A 22,331-nucleotide genomic window follows, 5' to 3' on the forward strand; every position below is an offset into this window, starting at 1 on the left:
TAAATGTTGCTCACAAATACTATGTAACAACTCGCATCTCATAGCTCATAAGTCTATAGTTATTACAGTTACTCAACTTTTAGAAGTATTTGCTAACCAAGATGAATTCGCGTGTCCAGATTTACTGTTTGCGCATGTGTTTGAGAAAGGAGAAAAGTAAAAAATGTCTAGTGCAGAAGATTTATTTAGTCTTCTGCTGATAAAGCTTTCTCTTTGCTATACTTTGTAAGATTTATATAAATGCATTATATTATGATTATATACACTCCAGTAGCTTGATATACTGCAAAATACCCTGTGTTGCTTCTGCTTGTTCCTGTAGTTGTTTCATTATATGTGTTTCCCAAATAGTCAATATTCTTATTTACTGTTAGCCTTTGTAAGTGCATTTCTCTATCTAGAGGTAACTTCTCAGGTAGCCACTAAAACAGAGACATCCAATCTTTTGCTTGTTTTGCTGCTGGTTTATGCTGAGCAAGGAGGGTTGGCAGAGATGGAATGAAGTGTAATTGGAAAGTTTATCAAAGTGAAAACAGAGGGTGTTCTTTCTGGGTATATGAAGTCCTGTATGTTTTCTTCCTTCATGCTTCCATCCATTTTGTTTTCTCTCTGACAAATTTCTGGGTCTCTTTTTCTTTTTTTTTTTTCTTTTAACACAATTTGTGTTTTAAGTGCCTCTTTCAAGCTGTTTGGGAAAGCTGCATATTATGAAATTTAATCTTCTGAAGATCTTTGTGCTTAGCAGGCCAAATTCTGTTGGTTGCAGATGATAAAATTATTGGAAGGGTGTTGACGGCTTCTGTCTTTTAAACCCAGATTGACAGTGATCTTTGGCCCAGTGAATCAATTTATCTGTTGTTGTTACATCTACAGTGAAATGTGGTTATCAGCTGCAAGATCATTATCAGCTGATGCTGGAACTGGGATTTCTTGCCTTCCCTGCTTTTCTCAAAAGGTGTGGCACTACTGTAGAGTGCTATAGGTCATACAGTATGAAGACGCTGTTTCCTAGGAAGGATGAAAATTCCTACCTGTAATCCATTCAGCTAATTCTTAAGTTTTGAAGGAAAGGAGAACTGTTCTAAAATCACATTTATATTTCATCAGGGCAGGCTATGGAATCAGCTGAGTGGCAATACAATGAGGAATCCCCACCTGCTTTTTCTTCTTCTTTTTTCCTCTCTTTTTCTCTTTACCATGGAAGAGCAGCACAATTTTGTATTGTTTATGCAGCTGAGATCAGTGCTCTGATCTAAAGAAGTTGAGGCATTTTGAGACTGTTCTGCAGAGGTGGTTAGTCCCTAAGTTCCAGAATTTGATAGTATTCATGGCATGTGGGTTTCAGACCCAAGCTCTGTATTTTCTCCGGCAATTTACTTTTGTAATCTAAATATGTCTAGTATTGTTTAAGAGCAGCATTTTTGGTCAGATCTTGATAATACACTTAAATTGTCATCTGTTTATTTATTTGGGGTACTTTTTTACTTGAACTTTTCTGTTTTTTCTTAGACTACATGCTCTGCATACCTATGCTTTTCTATGTTTGTACTAACATTTTTTCAGATAGCTACTTTTAGAAAAAACAAACAATACAGAGTTGTGCAGTTTTTTGAAGTATTGAAAGAATTGGCGTGATTATTGGCTAGTGTTCTTTCACTATAGTTCTAAGACCATGAGCTTGCGTTTTGAAAAGTCACCTAGTTTTACTTATTGTTTTAATATTAAATTTAGAAAATAGTATTAGATGGATGTAGAAGAAACTGTGGTTATGCGTATTGTAGTTATACTACAGTTGAAGGTCTCTATCTTTACTGTGCGGTTTGTGGGCAGGTATTTCTATTCCTGTCTTGCTGCAGATATGCTCCCTCCAGCATACTGAGTGGCTCAGATTGCTTTGATATTTTTCATACATACTGTGTCTGTATAATCCCCATAAATTAACTGCTTTTAATAACTGATGAGAACTGTTGATGTGTCAGAAGAAAAAAGAAAAATATTGTCAGAGACTTAATATGCTTTCTATTGGAGACGCTTTAGGAAAATTTGGAACTTGCATTAAAGATGAGTTTCTTCAATTGATTTCTGAACTGTTAGGTGCAAGACTCTCTGCTTATAACACTTGTATTTTAATTTCAGTCAAACTCAGCGAAGTCCCCATGTGTTTTACCGACATGACTTAATCAATCAACTTCAGCACAATCATGCCCTAGTTACACTGGTTGCAGAAAATCTCTCTGCCTATATGGAAAGCATGAGGCAGTATGCTAAAGGTAAGTTTTAAAATAAAAATTGCCTCATAGTGTGTATGAAAACTCCAGTTGAAAATGGAGTTAAAAGCAAATTCTCATAATGAAATAACTATTAAGTTTATTTGTTTAATTTTCGAACATCTGTGGGGTTGATAGCCTTTGTGGTGTCTGATTAGGCAAGAAAAGCTTAAAATGTAGACATTTTGTTTCATAATTGAAAATGTGTGTTTTACAGCAGAATATGGGGAAGTGGTAGCTCTTGGTTATCTGTGGGTTGATAAACATGATCTTGCCCTACTTAGGCTAGGGTAGTTATTTTTGTGGAAAGTCCTAATAATAATCTTGGATTTTGTCCCACTTCTAGTTTTGAATTTTTGTAGGCTCCTTTGAGAAGTTTTTTAATCACGTCTATTTGAAGCCAGTGTTTGGAATTTGTCAGGGAGAAGGACTTTAAACCACAAGGATACCAGTTCTTTTTGCCATGCAACTTCCATTTCTGTTTAGTTGCTTTCTCGCTGCATTTGTTAGCAGCAGCACTTTGGCAGCACATCACGTTAGTTTTATACATTTCAGGCTAAACTCAACCTTTCCCTGATGAGTTTACACTCTTATTGTGGATTAGCTTTCTAGCTGCTGAGGTGAGGTAGAAATAGGGAAGTGGAGGAGAGTGATGGATCAAGAAACTCTTTGTTACACTGGACCACATTAGTTTATATGTTGAATTAAGCCAACAAAAGTGAGAGGAGGAGATTTATGGCTCCCCCCACCCCCATCTACTTTACTGACTAGAACTAAGGACTGTTCTACCCCAGCATCATAACACCCTACCAGCCTTTCAGTTACATCTCAAAAACAATGCAGTACGTTACGTAGGAATTCAAAGTAGATTGTTCAGCGAGGACAGGATATTTGCACATTGTAAAGTGTGTGTGTGTTCCAGCACTCGGGTAAGTTGCCTAGACACCTTTAACTTTGGAATTCATTTAATTTTGGAGTACTTGATAAAAAATATCCAAAACACGTCCTTGAAGACTTGTGTGAATAGTGGTGCTATATGAAGACGATAGCTTCAACCAGGTATAGGTCAACGAGAATGACCTTTAAGCTAAAAACTGCATACTGCAGCTATGTTTCTCTGTTCAACAATACATGAAGGGGGTTACCCTAATTTATGTTCCTTAGTGATGGCATTGCACAAATTAATGTTAAAATAATACTAAATGCTTTGTTCTGTTCTCAGGCCATACTGTCTTGGGCTTAGTTTTTTCCCAGAAGGTGGAATAGAACAAGTTATTTCATGTAACTTCTGTCAGCTGTTGGAGTGCTCTTTAACTTTGCTGAAGTGACGCAAAAATGCAGTTTCATTTATAACAAACTTCGCATCTTACGTATATGGATAGCTTAGAATCTGTGATTCTATGATTGTCTCTTTCTCTTGGACTTTGGCTGGTTATGTAATCTGGGGTTTGGCCTCAGGGTTAGGAAGGAAACATAATCAACAACTATATTCTAATGCAATGTTGTCTTTGTCCAAAAATAGTCTACACGTGGTAGTAATATATGAACTATTATTCGTTCATTTCAATTATTTTTGAACGCTGAAGCCAAAAGGTCATTTTTGACAATGTTGTTTACCTATCAAATTGTTGATGACTTTGGCAGAAAAATTAGGCTGATGTCTTGCATGATTCTTTTCTGGTGCCAAAAACCATGTCCCATTGCCCTGCCCCTCCCCAGCTATAATGACTCAGTAAAGTAGTAATATAAACATCTTCAGCACGGTAGGAATTACAAGTGTGCAAAGTTTAAATTGAATCTAATTAAAAAGCAATTAAATTGTGTTTTCTTGAGACAAAGCTGCTGCAGAACTTCTACTTGTTTGCATCAGAGTACAAAATCAGATGAACAATAGTGTGGCTTTCTTTTTTTAATTAGATGCTTTATTACACGATTAAGGGCAGCCAGAAAATGTCTCCTAATGTTCCAGATACTGTACTAAGATGGTAATACATAGTTCCTGTGCAACTTTCCTTTCAGTTTCAGTTTTATATACTAAATAGGGCAGAACATAGAACACTGTGAAGTTTGCCTTCCATGCCTTCCTGGAGGAGGAGAAAAGATGCCAGGTTGGGGTGGGGGGGTGGTCAGGGAAGGGAATAAATGAAAGGAGAAGAAAGAAGAAAATGATTGTGAGGGCAGAAAGAAGTGGACAGCTGTAGAATTAAGCTTAGCTGGAGAAACAGAGAAAATTCAAGGCAAACATCCAGACAACACAAGTTAAATGCCATAGGGGGAAAAAAAAATAATCCAGTTGCCCACAGATCTTTTTGGCAGTTAACGCCATGATTACTGTGTAATTTTTGATTATTTTTTTAATTCATTTTGAATTTGCCATATTTTTATTTTCCTTGAAGGCTTCCATAGCTGCATTCTGTGATGGAGAACAGTGTTCCTATTCTCCTGTTATTCAGTAATGCATGTTCTTTTCCATCATACTCCCTTTTATATGTTTGCCTTTTTAAGGTTAAAGAAAAGCCTAATCTATGTTTCAGAATTTTTTCCTTGATCTATTACTTTCTCTTCTACTGAAATCACCCTTTCTTCCGACTCTGCTAAGTCCTCCATGAGATGAGACAACTGCTATTACATTGTGTAGTCCTGAAGGAGGACATCACAGTTTCATCTTTCTGACTATTTATTGAAGACCTTTTGAAAATTTTAAAAGATTGCTAGCCAGTTCTCCTTTATCTTCTGGGGTTTTTTTTAAATAATAAAAAAATCCAAAGTGGTAATGAAATGTAATTATTTGTAGAAGTTGTGCCATACGATCATCTATGTGTGTTTATCACTAATTATACTTTTCAACCAGTCATTTTTTGATCTACAGTTTCTATGTTCATTCTTCTGCTCCTGTATGTAGAAAGAATTTTTAAGATCACACTTGGACTTACTGTGGGATGCGCAGCATATAAAATAAATCGGGCAAATGTAGAAAGAAGCCGAGATGGAGAATATTTTGGGCGACTGAATTTTTTTTGTAGTTCAGAGTTTTTCAGAATTCTTAAGTACATACATACTGCCTTTGGGCAACTGACTGGCCTTTAATACCTGAATTCTTCTGTCATTGCCACTGTTGACACTTGTGTCTGTGAATTAATCTCTATTCAGGAGAAAAAAAGCCCAGACAGTCCCCATAGTTATAACAAACGAACACCCCCCCCACCCCCCCCACCAACAAAACAAAATCAAACAAAAAAACCACCCAAAACACCCAACACTTGAAGTAATTGATTTCTCTGCAATATGCTTATCTACTATAATTGTTTCTTCCTACAGCATATTTTTCAGGTTTTCTACTTCTAATACTAAATAATTTTTGTTCTACTACTTTTATAGTCTTTCTTCAGAATTTTTTTCACATTTCTTCTTTTGGTAATTGCCTATTTGTGCTTACTTCATTAGGATTATAATTTAAATTTTTGAAGGATTTCTGGTGAACATAATGTCTCCAGTTCTGTAGACATCAGTTAACTACTAGTCTTCTGTTTTCCCTTTTATGTGATTTTTAAGTTAATGTACCTTTTGCACTTGTATATAGAAAACAGTGTTTATGACAATTATTTTTCTCTGAATTCTGATGATGCACGTCAGCTGTTAGACTTGTTTGGTTTGGGTTTTGGGTTTTGGGTTTTTTTCCCCTCCTTGATATAATAGGAGAATACTGATTTTCCATTCTGAGGATAAATTTGACTATGAGTCTGGAAGTTGTTGTGATGCAGTCTCCCACAGCTGGGTCTTCTAAGTTAAATGCAGTCTGTTTAGTTAAATGCAAACCTTTGCAAATAAGAAATATGGGATTAATTAGTCTATAATGGAGCTGTCACAATGAACATTTGTCATGATGAAATATTACTAGTACAGATCAAGTTAGTGCAAGTACAGATCTAGATTGTATCTCTAATTAAAAAAACAAAACAAAACAAACCCCAACACCACCCCCCCAAAACCAAACACCAAACAAAGCCACACCAAAACCATGTTACTATGAAGCAAACAGCTGTTTGTTAAACAAAACATTATGCTGAGATCTGAGATTTGATAAAATGCAGGCAAAAGTTTGACTTCTTGCCTTACTTTCAAATTATTCAACAACTTCTGTTTCAAGCTTGTTAGTATTACAGGCATTTGTTTTTTGTACTTGGAAACTTTCAGTGAATAAAGTTGTCATATACTTTCCTCCTCTAAGTGATGTCATGTACATAGCTACTTATAAAGGTGTTAAAGAAGTGGAGTTGTGATTTCCTCTGGAGAGGAAAAAAACTAAAAATGGAAAACTGAAATTTTGGAAAAGATGCTTTGTAACAAAACTAAAGCATCCTCAGAAAAAACACTGGATAATCTGAATTATGCTTGGTATACTTTTATTTTAACTGACTTCTGACTTTAAACTGACTACTTGAAATAAGGAAGTTGATTTGAATAAGTAGAATGCAGGGTCTTAATTGTTCTGTAACACTTCCATTATACTGAATAATGAGCTCATGCATCTGCACATAATTGTTTGTTGATTTGATTATAGACCTCAGTGGTCTTTGTCTATACCCATTTTAATTTAGGATGAAGTTTTAACTGGTAGCAGGCTGCTGAAAATTATTTTCATACACCTTAATGAAAATTTATTGGGTTTTGAGTGGTTTTAATTATATTCAGACAAACAAGTCTTCAAACATGTCCTGTCTTTTAGAGTCAGCATGTCTTTTCTGAATGTATTGTCTAATAAAACTGTTTATATTTGCAGAGCATGGTGAATATGATCCTCAAACTGTAAGACCAGGAAGCAGATACAGTCATGTGCAGGAAGTACAGGAGCGACTGAATTTCTTACGGTTAGTTTTAACTTGATCATTTGTTTAACTTCTGTAAGAATATTTTAAAGAAAAAAAAAAAAGACCACCTTGGTATCTCTTTCTCTTATCTAGCTTTAAGTTGGTGTGTTAACTTCTTTCAAAACTCAGATGCAAAAATACACGAATGTATTTGATTTTGTTTGTGGTTTGGTTTTGGCTTTTTTTGCCAGAGGGCTTCTATGCTAGTATGGGAATATTCAAATAAAGTTTATTAGGATCTTTGCAGTCCAAGGCTCTGATTCTGCACTAAGATTTTTATGGGCTTTTTCTGTCTGTGTGCAGAACCCTACTGACTTGCATACAGTGTGCATGTGGATACAGTTGCATACATATCGGAGTAACTTAGCTGAAAATTTAAAATATTCCATGTAGGTATATGTCCATGTGTCCTTCTGTGTTGTACCACACTAGATTTAAATCCATGATCATAAAACTGACATACGCTTTTGTCAGACACTGATGTTAGGTTGTCAGCAACTGAGCCTTAGAAAGAGGTTGGAATAAAAAAATTATTTGGATGACTTTTGACCAGCTGCTGTTTGAGTAAAATAAGAAAAAGGATCTCTGCTCATCACAGAGCTGCAGTATGTTGATGGTTTTTAGGCTACGTCTCTCTCAGCTTTTTCTTACTTGGTGTTAACCTTCTTTTAGACAAGTAAAAATACATGAACTATCAAACTGTTAAGTTCTGAAGTATTTTTTTACTTGTTTTCTAAGGGAGATTTTTTTACTTTTTAAAATTTTACCTATAATTTTTATTAATTAAACTGCAGTGTTAAACAACTGTTTAATGACTTTATACAATAGCGTATGGATAGCAGGCTTAATTTATCACTCCTGCATGTTAAAAATTGTAACTTCCTTAAATTTAAGTTCACTAGTTGTTAATGTAAAGGAATTTATGAAGTCCCGTGGCTGTCAAATGTAGAGTATAAAGGTAGCAATTTCTGAAAAGCAATACCATAACTTAGTCCCTGACTTCTTTTACATAGAAAGGATTTTGAATCAGAAAAATTATTCTGATATTGTGAATACCATTTGTTCTTCCTGAAATGTTCTCAGTGTTAGCTCTCAGAATTGAAGTTCTTAATAATTTAACACAAATGAAAAACTTATGTAAAGAAAAGGAAGAATTTCCACTTCATTGACTTCTGCTTCTGGCTCTACTCCATAGAATTGATACCTTATTTTGTGATTTTGCTGAAGTGAGTGCTAGAGCATAGTGAATGATTGCAGAAGTAATTTCATCTCTTATGTTGTGACCTGACTTTTAAACTAAAGAGTTTATATCAGGAGATGTGCATTTGTTTGTATATAATTTGTAAACAATGCTTGGTATTTTTGTCTAAAATATTTGCTGCCAAATTTTATTCCTGTTTTGTTTGGACTATAAGGTCTTGATCTGTTCAAACTTACTAAGAAATCATGGGGCTAATTATGAGTGGACTGATGATGTTTTCAGGGTCATATGATATATAAATGTATAATATGCATATTCACCTTTTTGCCTGTACTTGTTACTGAATTGTAACTTCAGATGTGTTAGACAGTGCTGTTAATTGTCTTTTTGTTTTGCTCAAGATTTTTATTGAAGGATGGTCAGCTGTGGCTCTGTGCCCCTCAGGCGAAGCAAATATGGAAGTGTTTAGCTGAAAATGCGGTTTATCTTTGTGATCGCGAAGCCTGTTTTAAATGGTATTCCAAACTAATGGGGGATGAACCAGACTTAGACCCTGACATTAATAAGGACTTCTTTGAAAATAATGTGCTTCAGCTGGATCCTTCCCTATTAACAGAAAATGGAATGAAATGTTTTGAACGTTTCTTCAAAGCTGTGAACTGTCGAGAAGGAAAGCTAGTAGCAAAGAGACGAGCCTATATGATGGATGATCTGGAATTAATAGGATTAGACTACCTTTGGAGGGTGAGTTAATTGGAGGAAACATCTGAAAGGTTAACTGCTAAGTCTTTCTCAGTCTCTTTTTATATTTTTAGGAACGTGTAATTTATTAGTTGTAGACTGAAATGACAAAAAGCTACTTTTTCAAACTAAATGCATGGATATTGACTCCACTGTCTTCCCAGCAAGTATGCAAGTTGGTAACTTTACAGACTGATGTTTAATGGAAAGTTATTTGAAACGTCAAGTATATTTATATATTCACATGAGATTAAAAATTTGCCTATACTGTTGAAGAAGAAAGGATCATTTCAGGTGAATTATCTGTAGGTTTCTCTCTCTCTCACACGCACGTTAGAATGAAACTTTGTTTTGTGCACTTCATAAGCTAGTTCATGTCATTCATTCTAGTATGATAAACTGAAGTTGTTCTAGATTAGACCAAGTGATCACTGGTTTGATTCTTTCTCTTATATCCACAACCTTTTGCCTAAACATGGTTATAGCTTTTGAAAAGGAAGACTGTAGCTTTCTGAAGTTTGCCGAGTCTATTGGTGACAAACATCAGTATCTAATTTGATGCTTAATTTTTTCAGAGTATTTCTAGTTTTCAAGAGCTGCATTAGAACCCACAGTAGCGCACTGTGGCATGATTATCATAGCTGTGTTTTGTAAAATGTGCCATATATAAAGCAGCAGTCTTTAGTAATTTTGGTTGTGGCTTGTTGAAGGGTTAGGTATTTTAATCATGGTGATAATAGTTAAAAGCAAAGTAGATCACAATTTTTATACAAATAAGTTTTCACACAGTGTTTGTGTACAAAGTGCCCACATAATGCTAGCATGTTTTAGTTGTGGGAATCAACTTACTTGGATCTGCCCTGCCGTATGGCAGCATGACAGAACTCATGAAGCTTCAGCTCAGTATCCTGGAGGGGTTGTCTGTAAGGGCTGCTTTCAGGCCTGGTGTCTAGTAATTAAAATTTCAGTTATCAGGTTAGGAACAGAACTCATTTGCCTGTCCCCCTTCCACCCACTCACAGCCATTTAAATACTTTTAAAATTCTGTTTTTAAATCTTTCTTGATGTAGATTGTTTAAGCATCTGAAAAAACAGTTGTCTTGTTCTGTGAAACTAGTGAAAATGGAAATGTAATGCAAAGATGAATATATAAACACTACTTCTGTTTATAAAGCATAGGCTTTTTTGCTAACTCTGAACTGCTTTAAACTAGTTAATTCTTAATTTTGACTCTTATATAGTTAATTTCAGTGTAAGTTGTATTGATAGTATTTTCTAACTAAGCATTTTAGTCACTTTCACCTCATAAAATAATTAGGCATACTATTGTGTCAAGTTATTTATGTAGTCTTTTTGTTTTTAAATTTTATACCAGAAAGTTTTAAGATGTTTTAATGCCTTTTTTTTTTATTATGCTAGGTTGTGATTCAGGGAAATGATGACATCGCAAACAGAGCAATAGATCTTCTTAAAGAGATCTACACTAATCTTGGCCCAAGGTTACAAGTTAATCAGGTAAAAAAAACAAGTGACAAGAAAGCTGGAATATAATAGGATAGGAAAACAGTCATAAAATTCAATTTTGTGATATTTTTATATTTGAAAACTTTGAAAACAGAGCATAGTTTTCATATTTTGGAGACTATATTCCTGAGTCCAGCCATCAGGTTCTGGTCAGATGCACAATTGAGTTTTTTCTGATATTTGCAGACTGAACTCTGATAAATTTTTCATGTTAAATTGATCTGTCGTATTTGCTCTTTCTACTCAGAAAACAGTTCATATCATGTACTTAAGCCTTTTGTTGAACTTCCAATTGTGGTACTTGTGCTAGTATGTTCACTGGATGGATCTGTTGAGTGTTGTCACAAGCTAATCTGATCTTTTTTTATGTCATGTCCCTTAGAAAGGGTCACAGAGTTTCCATATAATGGTCAAGCTGAGCTCTAGCAAATCAGATATTGTCTCCCTTCGTTAATATTTGCTGGGAGCTGTGTTTCAGTGGACAGAGAGAAGAGATAATGAGTTTCTGAAAGGTCAGAGGAAGTGAACTGTTGGGAGTTCACAAATTTGGGGCGGAATATTGTCCTCCAGACAATCTCCAATTGGTAGTTTGCCAGCTGTATTTCTTGAAACTCCAATTTTCATATTTGTCCTCAAAAACACTTTTATAGGCTTCAGAGCTGCTTGTCTGCTAGATAGAGCACAGCTCCTCTAGGTAGTGCATTTACAGCCATTCCAGCTGTATCTTACAGATGGGCTGTATGCTTCTTGCTTGCTATAGGTCTGGGCTTACTAAACATGTGTAGATCTGTCCATCTGCACACGGTTAGATCTGACACTTCCAGGAAGTGTTGGATTTACTTAACATGCACACAAATATTTTGTTTCAGTGTGCTGGTAGCTCCTCTGCTCCTGAGCTGCCTCTAAGAAAAGTGGCTACTGGACTGTGGTTTACTGCCATAGCTATGACTGCTAATGTTTCTATTGCAGACTACTACCTGGAGACACTGCAAACTTTTTACAGTGGTACTGTAGGTTATATGTCAGTCTAGGTCAGGAGCAAAGAGATATTAGATATCAGGCAGGAGGAAGAGATTTGCTGGAGCTGCCACTATACTGAATCTAGTTTAAAATCCATTTCTGAGTTTATGCAGGAAAAGAGTGTGTATCTGGAACTGGCTTATGTGTTTTGGGGGGGGTGGGGGTAGTTGTTCTGGTGGTCTCTAAATGTTCTGTCTTCACTCTTAGTGTAAAGCAAGTTAACCTGTACTAGATTGTTAGCTAGAGATTCTTGTAACATTGTCTAAGGAAATGAATAAAAGAAAGTCTAATTTAGTGTTCTCTGTGCAAACTTTCACTTATTTAAGTGCAAGTTTGCACTGTACAGTTGCAACTACTGATGACTTGCAAGATTTTTGAAGCGCACACTAAATTAGAGCTGTTTGTCAATGGGTGTTTATTCTAAAGTGGAATAAAACAGCTTTGTAGAGTAACTTACCTGGTTTTGTTTTGCCTTTTTTTTGGTTGCGGGGTTTTTTTTTTGTTTTGGTTTTTGTTTGTACTTATACCATTGGATTATCCTGCTAAAAAGATGGTTTTTACTATTTCTTGTAATTGCACCAATTTTTTGATGTAATTAGGTAGTGATTCATGAAGACTTCATTCAGTCCTGTTTTGATCGTCTGAAAGCCTCCTATGATACATTATGTGTGTTGGATGGAGATAAAGACAGTATCAATTGTGCAAGACAAGAAGCAATACGAATGGTGAGAGTGTTGACTGTTTTAAGAGAGTATATAAACGAATGTGACAGCGATTACCACGAAGAGAGAACTATTCTACCTATGTCAAGGTATGTGTGAAAATGCACTACTGTGTTGTTGATTTGTTAGCTAAAATACTACAAATATCTTTTTGCTATTTACATTCTAAAGGGTTTCTATTCAGGGAATCTATTTATAGAGTTTCAAAATCCCATTTTCTTTGCTAATACATGAAACTGATCTGTAGGAAAAAAAAAAATAAAAAAATTGAAAGATCAGGCAGATACAGGCATACATAAAAGGGACAGCAGACCTGAGAATAAACTCATTTCTGGTGTTTTGTTCTGTAACTAGAACAGCATACCCTGTGGCTAGATTGTTTTGGATGTATTTCACTTTTTCAGATAATTATTTAAAAGCAGTACTGTTCTTTAAGTTAGCATGGGCAAAGCTGCTCTGTTTTTCATAGTCCTGTCATACAAAACCCATGTTGTTAATGTATATCTTCATCTTCCAGAGTTGTTTACAGAGATGCTAATCTCACTTTGCAAGCTTAAATTTTGGGTTATCTCCAAGTGAAATATTCTGTATAAATTCCTCATAAAAAGGGGAAGAAGTTAACAGCACTTTGAATTGTATTTATTTTCTGTATACCTTCATTGTTCCTATACTTGTCTTTGAGTAAAAACTTAGCTTAAATCCTAGCTGCTCCTTCTTTAACTCTGGCACAAAGAAAAAGGAAATACTTAAATCCAATGTTGTGTAGATATTTTCACAAACAAAATACTTTATTTCCTGAGAGGAAAGCAGAACAGAAAACTGTTTAAATGTTCCAGTGTTAGTAGCTGCTTTCTGTGGGAAGAAAGTCTCAAAAATACATAAGAAATACACTGAGATTGCTATGGATTTATGATGCAGCTAACATATTTTTAGGCATGGTTGGGGTTTTGTCCCCTTATTTTAAATGCCCTTTTTGTCAAGAAAATCGAAGAGGTTGCTGTTTCTTTGTGATGCGTCAGTAATTTGCAGTGCTCCTACAGCATTTGTATTTTATATATTGATTGATTAGTCCTAACTAAGTTCTCTTGTTGGTTGTGGGTGCATCTTTTATATATGGGCTGCTTATTTGATTAGACTAATTTTTTCACAGGTCTTGTTGGCAAGGAGATTTTATGAGGAATTTTTGCCTTCCTTTGTTGCGTGGGATTAGTTTGTTGGGCTTATCTGGGCACATGTTTCCTAATGACTTCCCTGCCGTTGTGCGAAGAGTGATCAGTGCTAGTGTGAAAATGCTGCTTCTTTTTTTGGACCTCTTTAAATTTTTTTTAAAAGCGTTCTGATTTTTAAAATTGGAATTCTAATATAAAACTTTTAACAGCTTTTGACAGAAGGCATTAAGACTTGGTGACCTGATGGCTTTTTCTGATCTTGGTGTATTTAAAACTGAGTTGTTTTGTTAAAGAGCAAAACACAGTTGCCAGTCTGATTGAGCTTTATTTGCACATTTTGATAAGGAAATTACAAGCCAGAGAAAAGATCTAGAACTTCATAACAGACTTTTTAAAATTCTGTCAATGTTCCTAACCTGACTGTAAAGTTGACCATATGTTTAATGCACTTGTGCAGAGTGTGGCTTCTTAAAAGATTCTGTGTATGTTATGTTTGCATAATGGCTGGGACTTTCACATAATCTCATGCTGGAGTATATCACCATATGTAAAGATTTGATGTTGAAATATCTGCAACACAAAATACAGCAGAAAAAATAATTTATTTCCCGAGGGCAAAAATAACTTTATCTGGTTGGTTTATTTTCAGAGCTTTCCGTGGTAAACATATCACACTGGTAGTTCGTTTTCCAAACCAAGGCCGGCAGGTGGAAGATTTGGATATTTGGTCTCATACAAACGACACAATTGGCCAAGTACGGCGTTGTATTCTCAATCGTATTAAAGCCAATAGTGCTCACACAAAAGTAGAACTGTTCATTGGTGGTGAGCTGGTGGACCCTGCAGATGACAGAAAGTTAATTGGGCAGTTGAATCTCAAAGATAAAACGGTAAGTGTTGCAAACTCATTATTTATGTCAATTCAGATGTTGCTTCCCTTTTGTAAATGCTTGAAGAATACCATGCATAGGATCGCTTACTCTTGTGAGATAGTTCCATTCCTCCTCCTTGTATTATGTCATTAACATTATATCAGATGCCTATGTAGTAAAGAATCTTCATTTTTGCATAGTATTAAAACTATGATTGTGTTTTTCAGCTAATTACAGCTAAGCTTACACAGATAAATTCTAATATGCCCTCAAGTCCAGATAGTTCTTCTGACTCTTCAACTGGTTCTCCGGGCAACCATGGCAATCACTACAGCGATGGTCCAAATCCAGAAGTTGAAAGCTGTTTGCCTGGAGTGGTAAGCATATGCTGAAATGAACAGTTTAAAAGCATTTTTTCCCCCTATACTTTGTCTTTAAATAATGAGTTTTATGGGACTTTTTTTATTTGCTTACTTTAAGATCATGTCACTGCATCCTCGATACATCTCTTTTCTTTGGCAAGTTGCAGATTTGGGCAGTAGCCTAAATATGCCACCTCTTAGAGATGGAGCACGTGTTCTTATGAAGCTCATGCCACCAGGTAAATCTTAATTTTATCCTGTTTTATCTTGTAATCCCCTGTATAATAATTTCTTGCCTGCTATATAAAAATGAAGATCGGGGAGTATTTTCCATTTTCTGGTATTTTTTTGATACTGTAATTCATGACTGTTATCCTAATTAGAATTGTAAATACATTTCCCAAATAGTTATTTCTTGCCTGTCATGCAAAGTTGCTTACTTTGCAGTTGGTACTGGGGTTCAGTGCCACAGTGCAGTTCAGTGCAGTGAAGATGGGGAGAAGCATTGTATTTTTGATGTGGTTTTGTAGAACTGCTTTAACAGGATCACTTTTCTACTGACAGAAATAATCATTGCAGAACACTTCATAGCCTGATCTTGTCTGTCAGTTACATCTTTTGCAACTTTTCTGATAGACTTAAAATTTTTCAGATTTATAATTGTAAATACTACTGGCTTGTTCTGGTGTAGTTTTGTTACAAAATGTTTATAAGTTGTGGTTTTATTGCAGATAACACTACGGTTGAGAAATTAAGAGCTATTTGTTTGGATCATGCAAAGCTTGGGGAAAGCAGCCTTAGTCCATCCCTTGATTCGCTATTCTTTGGTCCTTCTGCCTCACAAGTGCTGTATCTAACAGAGGTTTGTGATGCTTTGCCTGTTCTTTAAAAATCCTCAACTCTCTCTTTGGCAATCCTTTCTGTAACATTATGGAAGCCTAAGATCAAATTCTGGTTTGAAATTAATAATTGAAAATACTTAACAATTTACTGGAATAAGCTGGTGAATGGCCAATGCTGTCAAAGCATTGCTTAAGTGGTATTCCAACATAGTCTCATGTTCAATCATGTATATTCAAGCTAGTGCATTTCTGTTAGTTAATTCTGTATTTTGTTCTACAGGTAGTTTATGCCTTGTTAATGCCTGCCAGTGCACCTCTGGGAGAAGATGCCAGTGACTTCCAATACAACTTCTTAAAAAGTGGTGGTTTGCCTCTTGTATTGAGCATGCTGACTAGAAATAACTTCCTGCCAAATGCAGATATGGAAACTCGAAGGGGTGCCTACCTTAATGCTCTAAAAATAGCCAAATTATTGCTAACAGCAATTGGATATGGCCATGTTCGAGCTGTGGCAGAAGCTTGTCAGCCAGTTGTGGAAGGCACAAGTACAATTTCACCGGTAATATAAATCTTCCTTGCTGCAAATAGCAATGTACTCTGGTTTTTATATTATCTGCAGCAATATCTATCTACTCTCCATTGACAATCTCTCTGAGTGAGTTGCATGTCAAGAACTCACAGTACTTCCAGATAATGTTGTCTGATGATTCTAAAAAAAGAGATCAACTTACTAAACAAATCCTGTTTCTTTCTGACTGTAGAAAAGTTAGGTGTGAGATCCACTTGCTCTATGTATGATTTTCAATGGTTTGCATGATTGTCAGTACAAGTAACTTTCCATTTTCAAATACATCTATCCCATAAATGCGAATTCTGATTCTTTTGGGCTGTTGAATCTATTGAAGGATGTGCCTCTGAATTTCTTGAATCTCCTATTTATGATTAGAGCATACAACAACACAACTGACATTGAGCCATGCCTCCTTCTACACAAAAATAAGCCCTTGGCTTGTTAGATTCCTAATTTTGTCCGTTGCTTGTAGAAAATTCTTGCAGAGAATAGCTAGGTATATTGCAAAGTTACGTGTTGATATTGAAAGGTGTCCTACCCTAAGATTTCTCAGAGTTGGAAAAAGACAGTGTAACACAGGTGTTCTGAACTGTGATCTCACGTGTCCATAGTAGTAGATTTTATGCCTGTTCAGTATGGCCAGTTAGTTTTTCTACATCTGGACAAATAGGTTGTGGGTCAAGATTTTCATTTTTGCCCTCTTACTGTAGGTGTACAGCATAGAGCCTAAGAATTAAAATTTGCTGCTATCCTTGGACACTTGCTTCCAGGTGTTCCAGCTGGGTTTTTTTAATTTTCTTTGTGAGGTTCCATCCTGAATAGTTGCTAGAGCTATCAGCCTATACTCAATAATATATAGAGGGCCCCACTTCAGGGCACTTTCTTCCAGGATATTTACTAAGATCCATCTCTGAAGCAAAGTAGTACATTCCCCTTAAGTCTGAAAAATAAATACCTGTTTTGGTTAGCTGCATCTGTTGGAAGATGCCAAATTCATTCTTTGACAAGGAAATCAAAAGTCTTGATGATTACAAAGAGGTGAAGATCCCTTTTCATGTCTTATGTTAGAATATAATAGAAACATCTTAAAGCTAACTTTTGCCACCCTAGCCTTTGCCTATTTAAAATGAATAAATTTTACTGCCCTGTTTTCTTATGACAAGTATTCAAAAGGCCATTTGGAACACAGATAACAGTGGTTGAGTCTTGAAGTACTGTTTGAAACAACAGTCTTGAAGTACTGTTTGAAACAACAGTCTTGAAGTACTGTTTGAAACAACAGTCTTGAAGTACTGTTTGAAACAACAGTCTTGAAGTACTGTTTGAAACAACAGTCTTGAAGTACTGTTTGAAACAACAGTCTTGAAGTACTGTTTGAAACAACAGTCTTGAAGTACTGTTTGAAACAACAGTCTTGAAGTACTGTTTGAAACAGATTTATGCTGACCACTTAGGAGGTGGTAATGTTTGTCCATGACTGCTGACATTCGCTGTTTAGTGTTGCAAACATCTAACTTTATTAACTGATTTGTTGGAAAAAACAGTTATTCTTGCTGTCATTGTGGTCTTGATACTTTTTATTGTTGCAGCACCAATAAGCTTACACCTCAGGATGGAGGTGAGATTTGTAAATACCTTTCATCTGTCTTATCTAAAGCACAAGTACCATAGCATAACTGTCTGTCTTGGCTTTCCATCAGTACTTAAGAGAATGAGGTAACCAAGATTATGTGTCTGCAGTCTTCCAGTTACTGGTCTGCTGCTGTCACTAGGACCTTTTACATTTTTATTTTCTTCCTTGCTTTCATAGAAAGTTGAATCAATAATGTTAAACATAGTATTCTGGTACATAGATCCTGATTTGCCTCCGTATATGTTGTGTTTGATCATACAGCCCGTTTCCAATAGCTAATTGTCTGTGAGCCAAGTTTTTTTGATTAAATGGTACTGGAAAATGAAGAAACTTTTTGTACAAGAAGTTTTTAACTTGTAACCACAGCACACAGTCTGTTCAAGCAAGTATGTCTATGAGAAGTAAACAACCATTTCAGATTTGAACTGTCGAAACTATGAAGCTCTGTCAGCCCAAGGAAAAGGAACTCTGTGCTCAAATCGATACAGAAAAGATCAAAACTTGTCTTGCTGCCATTTCTGTTGTGAAAGTATGATAAAGAACAGGAGAGAGAATTCAGAACAGAATTCTTCAATAGTGCTCTAAATCAAATGTTTAAAATGTACTTAACTATAATGAACACTGCAGCCATGTTCTGTGTGGACACTATTAGCTAATTCAGAGGGATATCCATTGCTTTAGCAAACCCTTTCTTTCCTACATCAACAGAAAGGGAAAGAGTCACTGTAATTCTAAATACTCCGTTCACTTGAAATAATCTGATCAATAAACAAACCCCCAAACGGAAGTAGTTTTGAGCAAGTGCCTCTCCTCTTAACTACTTGTATGATCATACACTGTAGCATACAGTGTCTTCAGATGTGATGGTATCTATTTGAAAATGTGGGGGCTTATTTTTCTTGGTGTTTGCAGTTTCTGTAAGTAGTTTTCCTTCCAAGTTCTTACCTACTTCTACCATACCTTTCCAGGTAACTTTAGATTTTCATATCTTCTTCTTCTCTTTTTTTCCATGTAAAAATAAGTGTAAGAAATACTTTCTTACAGATAAACCAGGCTACACATGACCAGGCAGTGGTGCTACAAAATGCCCTACAAAACATTCCTAATCCAACTTCAGAATGCATGCTAAGAAATGTAGCAATACGTCTTGCACAACAAATATCTGATGAGGTTAGTGAATTCCTTTCTGTGTCACCTTTTTTTCCTGTTGGTTTGTTTTGTTTGTTTTTTTTTTAAATCTTTAAATTTATTGCTTTGCAAGACATGGATTTTCCTTCTAAAATGTCATGAAACATTTTAGGTAATGTTCATAAGGTTCATAACCTGTTAACTAATTGAAAGTATGCAATTAATTGTTTCCACATGCAATTATGAAATTAAGTGTCTAATAGCATGAAGAGGCTTAAGTGAACTAGGCAGGTTCTGTACAAGCTCTTTAATGGATTTTGAATGTTGTTACACTTGGATCGGAACTTCAGGAATTTGACATAATAGATTGAAAGAAGTTAATGTGTATTTTGAAAACATTTTTATGATACTTTCTTTTTTTTGGTCTTTTATGTTTTGTTTTTTGAGTAACATTCTCTTCCTGAAGAGAAACACAGAAAAGGGCAGGGAGTTTTTAAAATTTGAGCATGATTTTTAAATCCTGAAAGATAAGTCTCGAAGTCTTGCCAGTGTATCTTTGTATCGTTAATGCATTTTCAATATATAAGTGAGAAATTGGATGTTGGAGCTTGGTAGGGTTAAACAATGTGCCTTGCAAATATAAGTCTTATCTGTATAGTATGACCAAACATCATTTGGATTTGGAATTATGAGTCATGTACATTAGTGAATTCTCCTGAATTCAGCAGAAGCTAAAATTGGAACTACTGCAACTTCCTCTTCCATGGTGAATCGGGATCCCTCAGTTTCCAGTGTGGTAGCAGTGAATATTGGTTTTCTGTACTGTATAGGATCCCTGCAAAGCTATCTCCAAACATTTCTGAGCTATCTAAATAAAAGTAGTCTTGTATTATCATCTTAATGTTGAAGAATACACTAGTTCTTCTGAACAAAGAGCCGTGTCTAAAGAAAGCACAATGTACTAGACTGGAAGACTGAACCAACTGCCTTCTATTAGTGGTGGTGTTGCATCCATAGGTGATGGTATGTGTAAAATTAGCCACTTGAACTCTGATTTAATTAAATTCCTTCCACAGAAGAAATGTCTTTTGAGGTGAGTTAGGAAGAAAGGTTTTTAATTGTGCCATTGTCCTTTTTGGAGGATTTCTAATAATAAATATTTTTTTCTTTGATCAGGCACATCAAAGCAAACAAAATCTGAATTTCTTTAACAATTGCTGTTAAAGTATTGTCTATAACTTTCTGAAATTATGAAAACTGCTGTAGATCTAAATTTCATATGTATTGTAGTCTGCCTTTGAAAGATTTTTTTTTTCTTTTAATGTTTTGATGGTCAAAGACTCTTTTCACATGACCTCACAATTTAAAAAAAAAATAAATCTGACGTGGTTTTCATAGGTCAGACAGAGACTACAGCATGGAAAGAAATCTTTCACCTTTTAAAAAAAATCTTGATACTTCAGGATCTTAAAACTACAATGGGATAAAAAAAAAAAGATGTTTTTCTGTATGGCAATTTTTTCTTGTGGTGCTGTTACTGTAAGGTTGCTTTGCTTGTGACAAAAGTGAAATACCTATTATTTTTCTTGTAATTTTTGTTAATGTCTATATCAGTAGCAAGAATGTATATTGTTCAGCTTCCCTGATGCAGCTAGCTTATTAGTTAAGCTGCTTAAAGTCTCCTTTTTTTATTAAGTCTGAGCATTAGAAAAATGAAATTTGAAATTTTTGAGAACTTTCTACCATCTACTTTTAAAGATTGCCTATTTTTTGGACAGTTCTACTTTGAATGTAGACTCCAGATAGGTTTGGGGGTTTTTTGAAAGTTGATGCAAACAATGGCAATTGTAGTATGTTTTGTAATGTATGTATATCAGTAGAAATTATTGGATGTTAACTCAGTTCATGCCCAAAATACTGAAGAGTGATTCTGTGTTCATAAGATTATATGATTCATAAGATACATGATCTATGTTCTTATTAATTTCAAACCCTTTATATATTAATCACATACTTGATAAGCTTTAGTTTGTCTAGCTAGCTATCAGCTAGCACAACAAATATCATGGCGGGGACAAACCCTAAAGTAACTTCAGCCTCTTATATTACTTAAGAGGCTAGCTGCCTTCGAGATGCATGCTTAGTGGTTCGTTGGTTTTTTCCGCCAAATCAAGAATGTTTTAGCATTGAAGTTGGTAGTTTCTGCTAAATCTTACTCAGAATCAAATAGTTGCTGGTTATTTATCAAAAATGCTCACTTTCTTGTAATTCCTGGTACTTGTAGCATTATGATTTAAGATTCTGTAATACTATTTTCTATTAAAAAATGACATATTACATAAGTGAAATACAAATGCGTTGCAAGATACATCTTTCTATTTAGGAAAAAATTATTTGTTAAATTTTAAAATTTTAAATTTTAAACTTTCTATAAAATACATTTGTGAGAATTTAGAATCCATTGTAATGTTATTTGCAACTGTGTTTTAATGTTGCTTTGGTTTATTTCTCTTCTTTTCAGGCTTCAAAATACATCCCTGATATCTGTGTTATTAGGGCAGTACAAAAAATTGTTTGGGCATCAGGTTGTGGGTCAGTTCAGCTGGTTTTCAGCTCGAATGAAGAAATTAGTAAAATCTATGAAAAGGTAAGAATTCCTAAGCAACTTCTTTTGTATATAACTGTTCCTTTGTTTACAAAAGGGACAGTGTCAGCCAGGTCAGGCTTAGAGTGTAACGAGCTTTTAGGTAGGTATCTTGGTGATTATGTATTTGGAGTCTAGTATATGTCAGTTGTCATACCAGAGTTTAATTTTCTATTTCACATTCCTTTTCTCGTTAACTACTTAATTGTAACTTGAATCTGGTGTCAGTTCAAAAATGCACTAGTTCTGTAAGTTGCTGTAACATGTTTTCAGCCCAGTTAAATTCTGTATCTAAATAAGGAATAAGCATTTCTTGCTATGTTAATTTTTGTCATCTTCAAACTTAAAAGGTCTATTCTACAGAAGTTGATTAAAAGCACATGTGCAGTCTAGAATGAGAAACAAGAGCTAATTGATCTGAAATTAGCACTGAAGCACTGGTAATTCTGTATGGCTTTTTTCTTTTATTATCTAGATATGTAAAACATCTTAATGGTTTCATGTGTAGTTTACAAAAATAGTTTGGAGTCGGGCGTTACGTATTAGTATGTTATCACACACCTTGTGTTCAACGAATGTTGCTTACAGTTATAGGAAATAGTAACCTGTATTCTGGCAGTGATTTAAAAAATGTATTTTTTTGTTGTCTAAACATCTTCTCTTGTTCATCTTACAAAATCAAGTTTAGTACTCATCAATACTTGCCTGAGAGTAAAAGGGAAAGGAAGATGTAGGGAGGTTTTATTCTTAGTGTATTAGCTGTTGTG

General features: G+C 35.1%; 1 protein-coding gene across 3 annotated transcripts in view; it reads left to right on the top strand.

Moving 5' to 3' along the window:
* Positions 1 to 22,331, top strand: part of USP9X (ubiquitin specific peptidase 9 X-linked) — a 102,569-nt gene that overhangs the window by 46,010 nt on the left and 34,228 nt on the right. For all 3 annotated transcript variants that reach the window (XM_075033573.1, XM_075033572.1, XM_075033574.1), the window contains 12 exons: positions 2,137 to 2,270; positions 7,048 to 7,135; positions 8,738 to 9,080; positions 10,497 to 10,592; positions 12,221 to 12,432; positions 14,162 to 14,402; positions 14,612 to 14,761; positions 14,865 to 14,985; positions 15,478 to 15,608; positions 15,869 to 16,147; positions 18,837 to 18,962; positions 21,442 to 21,567. In XM_075033573.1, the coding sequence (XP_074889674.1) occupies positions 2,137 to 2,270; positions 7,048 to 7,135; positions 8,738 to 9,080; positions 10,497 to 10,592; positions 12,221 to 12,432; positions 14,162 to 14,402; positions 14,612 to 14,761; positions 14,865 to 14,985; positions 15,478 to 15,608; positions 15,869 to 16,147; positions 18,837 to 18,962; positions 21,442 to 21,567 (2,047 nt within the window). The remainder of the gene's footprint in view (positions 1 to 2,136; positions 2,271 to 7,047; positions 7,136 to 8,737; positions 9,081 to 10,496; positions 10,593 to 12,220; positions 12,433 to 14,161; positions 14,403 to 14,611; positions 14,762 to 14,864; positions 14,986 to 15,477; positions 15,609 to 15,868; positions 16,148 to 18,836; positions 18,963 to 21,441; positions 21,568 to 22,331) is intronic.

Source organism: Buteo buteo, chromosome 8, assembly GCF_964188355.1.
Source record: "Buteo buteo chromosome 8, bButBut1.hap1.1, whole genome shotgun sequence".
NCBI classification, from domain to species: Eukaryota; Metazoa; Chordata; class Aves; order Accipitriformes; family Accipitridae; genus Buteo; species Buteo buteo.